The 12,414-nt window shown below is 36.1% G+C and overlaps 1 protein-coding gene across 1 annotated transcript in view; it reads right to left on the reverse strand.

The window, feature by feature from the left end:
* The window catches only part of ROR2 (receptor tyrosine kinase like orphan receptor 2), a 141,922-nt gene that overhangs the window by 32,851 nt on the left and 96,657 nt on the right, over window positions 1–12,414 (reverse strand). The window contains exon 2 of the mRNA XM_065740555.1: window positions 6,327–6,404. Within this exon, the coding sequence (XP_065596627.1) occupies window positions 6,327–6,404 (78 nt within the window). The remainder of the gene's footprint in view (window positions 1–6,326; window positions 6,405–12,414) is intronic.

Below are 12,414 nucleotides of genomic sequence, written 5' to 3' on the forward strand. Positions count from 1 at the left end.
CAGAAAAGTTAAAACTCTGCTTGAGCTGGGATAAAAGGTACATTTTTATGAGTGGATCTTTGAAAGAGTTAGTTTTCTTTCAAGAATATATATTAAAAAAAAAAAGTAAATAATAGTACAAAAAAGGTCCCAGCACCATGCAATTCACTGTCCTAGGTATGCATCCAAATTTTCTTTTCTGATTCAAGCTTCTCTGCCTGTAGGATGTAGATTAGGAGGTAAAGCATGGAAGCTTTTAGATGAGGTGCTAAGGGATTTGATTTAGTACTTTAGTGGGTAGGGATGGTGATAGGAGGATGGTTGCACTAGATGATCTTGTAGGTCCTTTCCAACCTAATGTACCTATGAACCAATATCATTACAATTCTATTTTCTTTCACCTATTCTGAAGCTACAAAAAAGACATCTAACTGATATTTCTGCAATGCTGTGGGCAAAGACACTCTAAAATTATGTTTACCTTTGTGATGGTTTTGTAACACTATGTACAACAATTACTACTAGTTATTTTGCTTGAACAGAGTAAAAACTATTCTGCCAAGAAGCTATGACAGTGTAATACAATTTAATTTACATACTGTGTTGTACAGTCATACTGTATGTACCCTGTGAATTAAGAAGCTTAGGTAAACAACTGATATGAATGCTGGAAAACTTTCATATTTTGAAATGCTTTTGTCTGATTACCAGTCCTTCATATTTTAAAAGGAAATACATTTGATAGAATCATATCAAGTAGAATCCCACAGCAAATAAAAATTTAGATGACAGGACTATTTTGCACATTTTGGCAATAATTTAAACTTTTCCCACATATGATAAAGATGTCAAATCATTGCCAGATGAGCAAGAACAAATATTAAGCTAAAAATATAAAAAATGAAAATATACAATTATCACAGAGAGCCTGCATGCATGCTATTTACCTACACTTTATTTACACCATTCTGGCACATCAATGACAAAGTTATCATCTTGTTTCAAACCACATGTGCTGTGCTTGTCATAACAACACAAAATTATCATTCTGCTTCAGTTATTTTAAGATCTTAGCTGTGATTTTGAAGTTGGTTCTAAAACTAACTACTAAATATTTTCAATTATTTGGGATCAGGTTCTGGCTTTCAGAATTTTGATTAGAGTTTTGAATTCCATTTTTTTTTTTTGTTAATTGTTCCATCTCCCTATATTGATTTAAAAAATAATCAGGCATTACTAATTTTGAAACCAGCTTTATGATCATCTCTATGAGAAGCAATCTCCAACAACATGTAACTTTTTCAGAAATTCTCAATCCAGTAAAATCTTATTACATGGAAAAGTACTATCAGCATTATTTTCCAAATGTGGAAACCAGAACTAAAGAAAGGAGATCTTAAGCGTCTTGCCCAAATTCTCACAATGTCCAATTACTGATAGAAATAACAGAAAATTTGAGAAATAGTTTTCTAAATTCATGGAGAAAAAAGTCAATAATTCCTATTTTTTTTCCTGCGAAACTGCATAAAATATAGAACACTCTTCAGATTAATTTTGTAAGACTTAGCAGTTTTCAAAACTAACAGAAATACATATACATATATTGTCATTTGCTTAAAAAGAAGTGTGGTGTTTTCGTTCCTTCAGCCCCTTGCATTTCCTTTGTTTCTGCTTCTTCTTTATTTTTTTCTTAATTTAACTCATCTCTTTTTAGAATTAAATTAACTTCTGCCTTGTCACTGTACACTTTTCAACTGACAGCCTTCTACAATGGTATTTTATTTTGAACATTAATAAAATTTTACGTTATTTCTAACACGTTCTTTTTTTCAAAGTAACTCCAGTTTTCATTTGATTCTAATTCATGATCTCCAATAAGATGGACTATATTTTTCAGGGAAAAAAAAAACAAAACCACAAAACAAACCTCACATACTTCAATGTACATAGTGACAGTGTTAACAATGCCCTAAATTCTTAAAGTATAAGGAATATATTGAAGATGATGGCACCACTCTCAAAGTTACTGCATTGTGAATACAGTAATAAATACAAAGTATTCACTGAATTGATGGGTAATCTATGAAGAATATGAAACAGTTGCAGAATGTTCTGGGTTTATATAATATCAGAGTACTGAGAGAAAACAAAGATGATAGTTGCTGACATACAGAGAATTTCTTTCCAGACATGTATACACCAATACTACTACAAGTAAAAGAGTTTATGAGACATGTGTTGCACCATCACATCTCAGTGGATGGCTGGAGTCCAGTAAAGTTTCTTCTTCCACATGTAGATCAGGGCTGGAAATACAATGAGAATTAAGTCTTAGCCCAGGGGGTGATGGAGAAGCCTAAGACTCCTGATTTCTTGCATAGATCATTTTCCTAGATACAAAGCAGTCTTCTCAGTTGTTTGCCCTTTAATGACAGTACAAAGATGAGCAATTCACAACAATATGCTGGACTAGATTAGGAAACATAAGGGATGTTGGCATCTCTCCCAATATACATGAGTAGTTAAGGAGACTACACTGAGCTATATATACACATTGCCGTATGTTTCCAGATGAACTGACACCTTTTCAGCTCAACTTAATCTCATTATTCACACCTATTTTCCTTACTCTATATGATCTCAGTATACAAAAATTCAGCCATAAACATGTAAAATAAAGTTATTTCTATCACATATATCAGTTATTTCTATCACATATATATATATCATATATCATATATATCATATATCATAAGCAGCTAGATACTTCAGAAGTACTTTGGAAAAAATTAAAGCCAATTCAGCAACGAACTGAACTGCAATTGAAATATTTCCACAATTTCAACGTTGTCCCCCACACTTAAAATAAGTGGGATTATGCTGTCTTGCTGGAGAAAACCTATTTTTGAGCAGTATTTTACCAGACGGGGCTGAAGCTCAGGTGTCTTACTTACCCCAGCTGTTCCACTAAGTAGTATTACTTAGTGGAACAGTGTTGTATTCTTGCTTTCTGAACCCTCAGAGGAAACTGTGAAGAGACAGATGTCTCCAGCCATTGGCTATTGGCCATTTAGGAGCAGATCTTCAGGGTATAAGACAGTGCAGGTGGGGTATAGACTGTCTAGAGGGTCGTTGGTTGTAAATAAAAAATTGCTGCATTCAGGATAGATATAAGTACATTCCTGATATGTTGCCTCATGTCAAAATCAAAGCAACCAAGATAGTCCAGTCATAGCTGGGATTTATCATATAGGTAAATGCCCCAGAACAAATTCCCAGACAGACATACAGAAATCAGGGTAAACACCAGAATTTTGAGGCATCTTGTCTCCTGGAGACAGCTCACCTTGCTCAGTATCTCCATTGCTGCGAAGTTGCCCTTACTCATACATTTCTCTAAATATTAAAGTGAATTGTTCCAGTACTCCCACCTCTAGACATTACTTATGACATAAACATTTACCTGCAGACCATCTGCACACGGAGAGCTAGTGTTTTACTCTGCAATAACTTTTCCAGGCTTGCCTGAATAGACAGCACAAAATGAGCCCTTCCACCATGTTCTATGTCAACACACACCAACAACTCTCATCATCAAACAAAAAGTTGTTTTCCAAGTGTAACACAATGGACATATCCTCTGCTAATTACAAACTAATGAACGATATGTTCATTTTCTCCTCCGTGTCTTCAGAAAGGAAAGCTCTCTTTTGGACTTGGCCTGTCCAACTCTCTGCTTCTGCAAGAGAGAGAGGCAACTCTCCTTCCTCAGGTTCACCATCAGAGATACATGAAGCAGGAAGGTGGGCAAAGAACAGTGTAACACCTCCAGGAAGGAAGCCTAGATGTCTCCAGAGAGGAACACACAAATGACACAGTTCTGACTAAGAGGAGAGTGGGGAAAAAAATTTTTAGTGCAGCCCAGAAAATCACTGAGTTATTCCATCAAAGTCAATGTACAAGGAAGGGACTATATTCACCAGAATTCATTGAAGTGGGTGGAGATTTGTTTTCAAATTGTTTTTGTTAACTTTTCATTTCATTCTAATGTGTCTGCTCTGGTTTCCAGTGTAAAATTGCTCAGAGGCAGTGCTCTTTCAGTGGCAGTTCAGATATTCATTTAAAAGAAACAGGAGTGTTAATTCTCCTATCATATTCTCCTATCATATCAACTTTCAGAAGCCTAGCTTCACTTGTAGAACCAAATTTAAAAGTTTTTAAAATAATATATTAATAATATATTGTTTAAGGTAGTTGCTTCTTTGGAGATAGAACCATTTTTCAGGATTTCTCAAGGATTTGGAGAAAAAAAAAATGGCCTACACACTTCTTCCAAAACACTGAATCTTATTTACTATAATTTTCAGAGAGATTTTGTGCCAGTTCTACCACCAGAAAATTAAAAACAAAACAACAACAACAACAACAACAACAAAAAACCCAAAACAAAACAAAACAAAAAAACCCCAAGATCATGATCAAATTTTATCATGATTTGGTCAGTGTGGTAGAACTAAAGGATTCCTTCTAATTTTCTCATGGTACACAAAAACCGTAATAAATCTGCAATGAATTTCTGAATAGAATCTGCTGTTACTATGATACAGAAGCATAGGGGTTAACATTTGAACTGAAGAAACAAGATGTTCAATTTTTGTTTATTTGGAAAATTGTGTGGCCACAAAAATAAAAGAGGAATAAAATGAGGCCATTTACAGACCAGGCATATTGGAAACTAGGAACTGAACCTATACCAATGAGTCATATATGAATAAGGGTCTCTAACCCCCTCACTCTTTTTTTCCTGAAGGAAATACAAAATCGTTATAATGTAGAAACATTTGAGATGTGATTAATTACTTCCTCAGACAGGTATTGCCTATGGCGTTAGGAAAAAAAAAGAAAATAAGGAAATAGCCGTAACTCCTTCTGGGGCAAGAATTTAACTAAGTAACATCACATGAAAGAAACATTTTCTTTTATGTCTACACCCTCATAAATTCAGTCATAACAGAACAGTAGAATAGAACTAAATTACTAGCTAACAAGTTTGGCAGTTCCAGTTGAAGATTAACATGGAATTTTTCCTATCAAAAGAAAATGGTACTTGAATGTGAAGTAGATTTAAAAAAGTGTATACAGTGTTGCTGACAGTAAAGACGGTTATGGAAATCTATTCCAGTACCGGAAGACGAAGTTTGACCCTCTAAGTAAATCTGGGAACTTCATCAAGCAGAAAAAACTTTGCTAAGAAGAGTGTACTGAGTCTTCCTCATAAATGAGCAGGAGAGAGTACTCACCATCAGTGAGATGTGGCCTATAATCGGGGACATGATTATAAAAACGTAAAAATAAGTATGCCATTTTTCTATCCAACTAAGGACATCGATTTATGGAAGATTAACAGAAGTTTCTGAAAAATCCTCTAGTAGGTACAGTCAAGATAAGAAACTTAAATTTCAGATGAAGCACAATAAAAAAGAATCATTTCACATGGGATATATACAACAGCAGTAACTGTATTCCAAGGTTTTTCCAAAATTGAAGCATTCCCAATTAATTCTTAGAAGACCATCTGGCTGGGATCTCACAGCTTTGCAGACTTCAGCAGGTTCTCACCTTGCTGAAACTGGTGATGGTAAGGGAGAATGCGTTTGAGCTCTTCATGCTAACAAGAATATCTACCATTTTTCTAAGTAAAACAGTTGACTAATATTTAGAAAAAGAACAGCAAGAAGGGCTTCTGTAAGTACACTGGTGACAAAAGAAAGATTGCTGGACTAGATGGCTGCTTTCTTTATCCACTGACGTTGCTACTCTGTCGTGAAAAGCCACCATGTTTGTCAGGCATGACTTGTCTATCCTTGGAGAAGCCATGTTGGTTATCACCAATCACCTTGTCCTTATTTTCTATATGCCTTACTAGAGCCTTCAGGACAACCTGCTCCATGATCTTGCCAGGCACAGAAGTGAGACTTACTGCCTATAGAATCCAGATCCTTTTTTTCCCTTCTTGAAAGCGGGGCTTATGTTTCCCCTTTTCCAATCAGTGGGAATTTTACCAGACTGCCATAACCTTTCAAATATGATGGCACAATCCTGATGGACAGTATGGCAGAAAGGTTGTAATAGCAATATGTGTTTGAGTGATTTATACAATCTCTCAGTGGAAGTCTTAAAAACACACAAAATTAATTTCTACGTATTTCACCAAACTTGCTTAGAATAATTAAGTCACACAAGACTACCTGTCTTACAGATGTGTATATACAGACAGATGAACATATAGCTACATCGTTTTGCTGGTGCTTAATACAGAATGCTTGTATCTGAGAGGAAAATTTTACCTTTGGGAGTAGGAATTGGTCTCTCAAGTCCATCCACATGGCCTAAGGGGTCATTTGAATCTGGAATTTCCATTTCACCTAGGCAAAAAATAAAAAGTTTCTATGAAGTGAAGTTCTAGGTTAATCTATTCCTTATACAGAATTATGATTGTGAGTTAACTATACTCATTCAGGCCAAATCCCAGTTCCTGAGTAGTACAGATGAAATACCTAAGACAGATCCGAAATTATCCATACTGTGTTAGAGAACATAAAACTAGGTCAGTTCTGTAGAACATCTTGTACTCTACAATTCTGGCAAGCACTAAAAGCCATTCTCCAGCTCTCACTTAAAATTAAGGGATTTGCAAAATACTCAGACATTTCCAGATCCCTGGCCCAGCAAAGCAAGCCATAACAGAACTTTATGGAATCACAGAATCATAGAATTGCTCAGGTTGGAAAAGTCCTTCAAGATCATCAAGTCCAACCGCAATCTAACAATACTACCCTAACTCTAACAACCCACTGCTAAATCATGTCCCTGAGCACCACATCCAGATGGCTTTTAAACACAGTGAAGGATGGTGACTCAACCACCTCCTTGGGGAGCTTATGCCAGTGCTTAACAACCCTTTCTGTATGGACTCCTTGGTAATGAAATGGCATAAATCTGTTTTTGAAGTTAAAGTACAGTAATGCAGACACTATTTTTAGAAGTCAGACTCAGAATCCTTACTAGTTTGCTTATCTTGTTCTGCAACACATCACTGGAAGGTTTCTCTTATAAATGAAAACAGAGTAACATAATAATTTTCCCTCATGATTTTACCACTTTTCCATATGCTGAACTACAGTGAACTCATCCTAAATGAAAGAAATAGTTTACAATTAAAAACTATAAGAGGAGAGATTTAGGTTAGATGTCAGGAGAGGCTACCCAGAGAAGCTGTGAATGTCCCATCACTGGAAGTGGCCACAGCCAGGATGGATGGGGCCCTGAGAACTAGATCTGGTGAGTGGCAGCCCTGCTCACAGCTGGGAGTTGAAACTGGGTGGCCTTTATGGTCCCTTCCAACCCAAGATATTCTATGATTCTGTGATTCCACTGTATATCTGAGCAGACAGAAACAATGTTGGTCTGCCAGTTCTTGCAGACAGCAGACATTGCTTCAATGTTCCTCTGCTTTTGCAGCGTGAATTAATGTAAGTATGACATGAATGTTTATGTCAAATATCAGCAGAGATATTTCACCTTTCATTTTCAACTAGTGTATCACAAGATGAGACACTGACATTGACTAGTTAGGGGGAAGACCAAGTGGTGGAGTAAAAGAAAGAGTAAGAAAAACACCTCCACTTGACTAGTTCAAGTGGTCACAATCCAGCAATATTCAAAGGATGAGAAGTTATTTGGAGAAGTCAATTCTTAGGCACATTTTATTACTTCATGGTCAGACTTCCAGACTCACAAATGCTCAATATTCAAGTGCCACTTTTCCTTTAAAGCTGTGTATTCAACCTTAAAATACTTGTTTCCATTTCTTCAGTCAATTAGTGAGATTCATAACAGGAAAAACATTAATTCAGACATTAGCACAGAAATTCCTTTTTCTCCTTCCCTCCTTCCCAGACTCATATTTCTTTGTTCTGAAAAGCTTTAAAAAACAAAGATGGAAAGAGAAAAAAACAATTGACAGTTTGAAAATGTTTCAGTAATAGTTATGTGTGATTAATTCTCATGCTTGACAAGTTTATGTCTGGCAAAGACATTTATCTCCAGATGTGACTAAAGAGGGAATAGTTACAAACCATAGACAGCACCTAATAGCAAAATCTTCAGGACTAAACAATGTTTAAATTAAAAATCCTTTATCTGCTCAATAAATTATAAATAAAAAACAGATCTATCACTTAAACTGTTGCTTTTATGAAAGGAAAATTAATATTTTATGCAATTTGCAAAGTTCCACTTAGACCATATTTAGTCTGAATTCTTAAGCTTAAGCTTGAATGTACTTAATCATAAGTTGCCATAAAGTTATTACAAGCACGAAAAAAATATTTTTACACCAGAAATTCTTCTAGTTCAGACGATCAACAAGATACTATAATCAAATAAAAGGTTTTCACCTTGAGCTAAAACACAATAAAAGGATCCTATAATCAAGAACCTCTCCAAGAAAAAAGACTATATATTCCTGTTGAATATTTTCAGTGTTTCCTGAATCTAAATTCCTAACTTACTACACTTTTCCTTATAGGAGTGAATCCACTATTCTTTCTTCAACAGATCATTGCAGTCATTTTTTGTTACTTTCATTTACTTTACAGCAGACATATTTCTTACCATGTGCTATCACCAATTTTCCACACACTGGGTTTGTAGCTTGACACTTATTAACTTTTTCCCATTTCATTAATTTAGTATTCCAATCTGGGCATCCCATTTTACTTTTCTTCCTCCTACTTTCCTACTTTCTTTCTTTCTTTTTTTTTTTCTTTTTCTTTTCTGTCATTGTTCCATGTCCTGCTGCTGCCACAATGGGTGAAAATCCACAAAGATGGAAAAGAAATGACTGAGGTGTACAAGGCTATCATAGTCATATTCAATGCCAGTAAAGAAAGGGAGATAGACAGGGAATGTGAAGAAAGACAGACTTTACAATGAAAAACAATGAGAAATGAAAAGTAATGAACATAGGGAAAGCTCTTTCTCACTAGAAGACTCAGAGCTAACCATGACAGTTGAAATGCAAAACCTTGGTCTCAGAATTGCTGGTTCCATCAAAATTGGGCTCAGTGCTAAAAAGCAGAAAGAAGAGCAAATTCAATTAGTATTGGCTATTTCTGGAGAAAGAATAAAGAATAAAATTGAAAACAAAATTATGCTATTGCATAAGTCTATGGTATTCTTTTGTATACATGATATTGTGCATTACTCAGGTCCTCCCATCTTAAAAAAGGGCTGCATTGGTGTTGAGTTTCAGAAAAGATAATGAAAGTTACATAACAATTTATGTGCAGCTGTTAGGATTCACAACTGAAAAGGGGTCTGAAATATTTTTTTAATCATGAAGTTCCTTGACTGTTTAGATCCAACCTGTTCTTTTACCAATCTCTCAGTAACAATCATGGGGTATGAGGGAAAAATAGCAAAAGGAAATTTCAGAAAGTGAAAGTTTTCTGAGACAAGTTATAATTAGGCTGTGGTCAGAGTGCACATAGATTACAGGTGAGAGTGGACAAGTTAACAGAAGAAAAAAATCTACAGAGCCATAACTAGTTTACAGAAATCATATGTGAATGAGGAAGGCCCTGAACTCAAAATGTCTGGAGGCTAGGAAAATTCCTAGAAGTACATATACAAGCCTCTCTTACCCTTTTTCTCCTGCACCTCCTTTCTGCTTCTGTTGGAGCCATGACACACAGTGATTAGGCCTCTGATCTGCTCTAGTATGGTTACTCTCAATTTTCAACTGCATGTGTCCTCTACTCAGACTTCAGAAGAATCACAGCTCATTTCTAAACATCTTCTACAATCTACATTTGCTGTGAGTACCAGGTAGAAAAGATGACCAGACTCTGTACTCCTTGTACACTACATGAGCAGTCAAGACTGCAGCATAACCAGAACTCAACCTGAATGGAGATTCTCTGTACGGGGAAATGTGTGTTTCATATTGACCACCTATCACATTCTCTTCTCAGGGATGACACTGTCAAGTAAAACACAGATGCTGTAAATGGTACTTCTTTTATACTGCACATTTACAGACGTAGCTTAACTTTTCTAGGTAACAGAAAATCCCCATGTGGAGTACTGCATGCAGGCCTAGGGCCCCCAGCACATGACACCGAGCTCTTGGAATGAGTCCAGTGGAGGGCCACTAAAATGATCAGGTGGCTGGAGCACCTCTCCTATGAGGAAAGGTGGAAGGAACTGTGACTGTTCAGCTAAGAGAAGAGAAGGCTCCGGGGAGACCTCACAGTGGCCTTCCAGGACTTGAAGGGAGTGTATCAGCAGGAGTGGGAACGACTGTTTACATAGGTTGATAGTTACAGAACAAGGGGGAATGGCTTTAAAGTAAGACGGGACATTTAGATAAGATATTAGAAGGCAGTTTTTTTACTCAGAGAGTGTGATGCACTGGAACAGGTTGCCCAGAGCGGCTGTGGATGCCCCATCCCTGGAGGCATTCGAGGCAAGACTGAATGTGGCTCTGAGCAGCCTGGTCTACAGGTTGGTGAACCTCCCATGGCTGGAGAGTTTAAATTAGATGATCTTTGAGATCCTTTTCAACCCAGGTCATTCTACGATTCTATGAACAAAGGAAGTTATTTCAATAAAGGAAAAATTCCAAAACCAAAAGAGAATCCATATCTAAAACCAATGTTCTGTATTTATGATGTACAAAATGTGAGATATTCCATATCTTTGACTTAAAAGTAGCAAATTTCATTAAAAAGACAAACAATATTTGAAGCACTTTCCCAGTTGAATTTAAGTAATTATCCCTTCTTTTTTTTAATTCCCTTCACCTGGCAAATATGAGGAAGACTTGCTTAGTGACAAGGATACCAGGGCAGGCAACTCCAGTGCTTTATTTCAGACACTGATGATCAATAAAATACATAAGAAAATATCCTGTATTACTGAGACAAGAATGCAAACACGTGCAAAAAACTAAATTACTCGACAGATCACAGCACCAACTCAGGGTGCATACTATTCATCATAAAAGAGCTGCATTTATTCCTTCTGAAGTGATTATGAGTTTAAATTCTTGTTTTTTAAATATCATTCAATACTTGATAATTACAGTAAAAAGAATTCAAAATCAACAGACATCCAAACAGTGCATTAGTCTTAATCAAAAACCCAGATCCAGCAGGCAGTTAATATAATTAATACCAGAGACACAGCAGGACCTCTGCCTCAAACAAAATCAGGTAGTTTCAACCAGAGTGGCCCTGATCAATTTATAAAAGTTAAGAGCAGACTGATAAAATGTTGTGCAATGTTAATAATTGTCTTTCTGTTCTTGTAGAGCACAGCTGAAATCTTAAAGGGCTGGAAATTGCCTAAGTATTTCTTATTACTCATTTAAAATGGTAAAAATGAGTGCCGGAGAACTGCAGATGCACCAGCTCAACATGGGTTCTTGAAAAAATAATGGAACAAAGAGTTTTTTATTAGAGATTTTATGTTAAAGCATTTTCAATAAAACAAAGAGATGAGTAATAAACAGCATAGAAACCAACACTGAACTGGCTTAAATGGATTAGAACCAAACATAAGCCAACAATCCCAAGTTTGTGCAAATAAGTCAAATATCATACTGAGACATATAAACAGTAGTAATCCTTTCAGTCTACTCAACACTAGTATAAGCTTGTACTGTTTTCTCCAGTTTAGTGTATCACTATTCAAGATGTGTGTGGATCACACTGAAATACTGCAATTAGTGTCACCATAATGGTCTAGCAAACGAGACCAAGAAAAATTAAAAATGAATGACTGTTTGTCTGAAGGAGATTAGGTATAGACTTGCATTCTCCAAATGCAGAGATCTCCAAAAGTGACATTTTCCAGGATGGGAGATTAGGCAAGTGTCTATATTCCATAGATACAGTTAATTCTTTTCCCTGCAGTGAAAGGAGACCTCAAGATCTTTTCCATTCCCATGGTTCTATGAGGAAAATATGCATCCTTCTATCATTTTATGCTAAATCCCAAAGCTTAAAAATAAATCCTTCTACACAAACAATTGCACATAGCTGTGTCTGGGGAAACTGCAGATTTTTCATACAGCCATTCCCCCTGCTCATCAATAATCCTGTTCCTGAAGCTGAAATTATTGAAACTATTTCAGATTTAAATGGCAACATACAGCCTTTGCTTCCCATAACTGCAACCTTTGACTCGGATTTTAACTTTCTTTCAATAACATAAAACTTCCAGAATCTCTCTCTGCAGCCTAATACCCTCTAATATTCTGTTCTTTTCTTCATAAAACTTTGTTGACCTTCTGTCAATTACTAACCTCTGGAGCTTGCAAACAAAGGGCCCACTGTACCCTTTGATTCAGCTGCCAATCTGATTACT

The sequence above is a fragment of the Cyrtonyx montezumae genome, unplaced genomic scaffold (genome assembly GCF_038088225.1).
Source record: "Cyrtonyx montezumae isolate F1298 unplaced genomic scaffold, pur_monq_1.0 scaffold_29, whole genome shotgun sequence".
Classification (NCBI taxonomy): domain Eukaryota; kingdom Metazoa; phylum Chordata; class Aves; order Galliformes; family Odontophoridae; genus Cyrtonyx; species Cyrtonyx montezumae.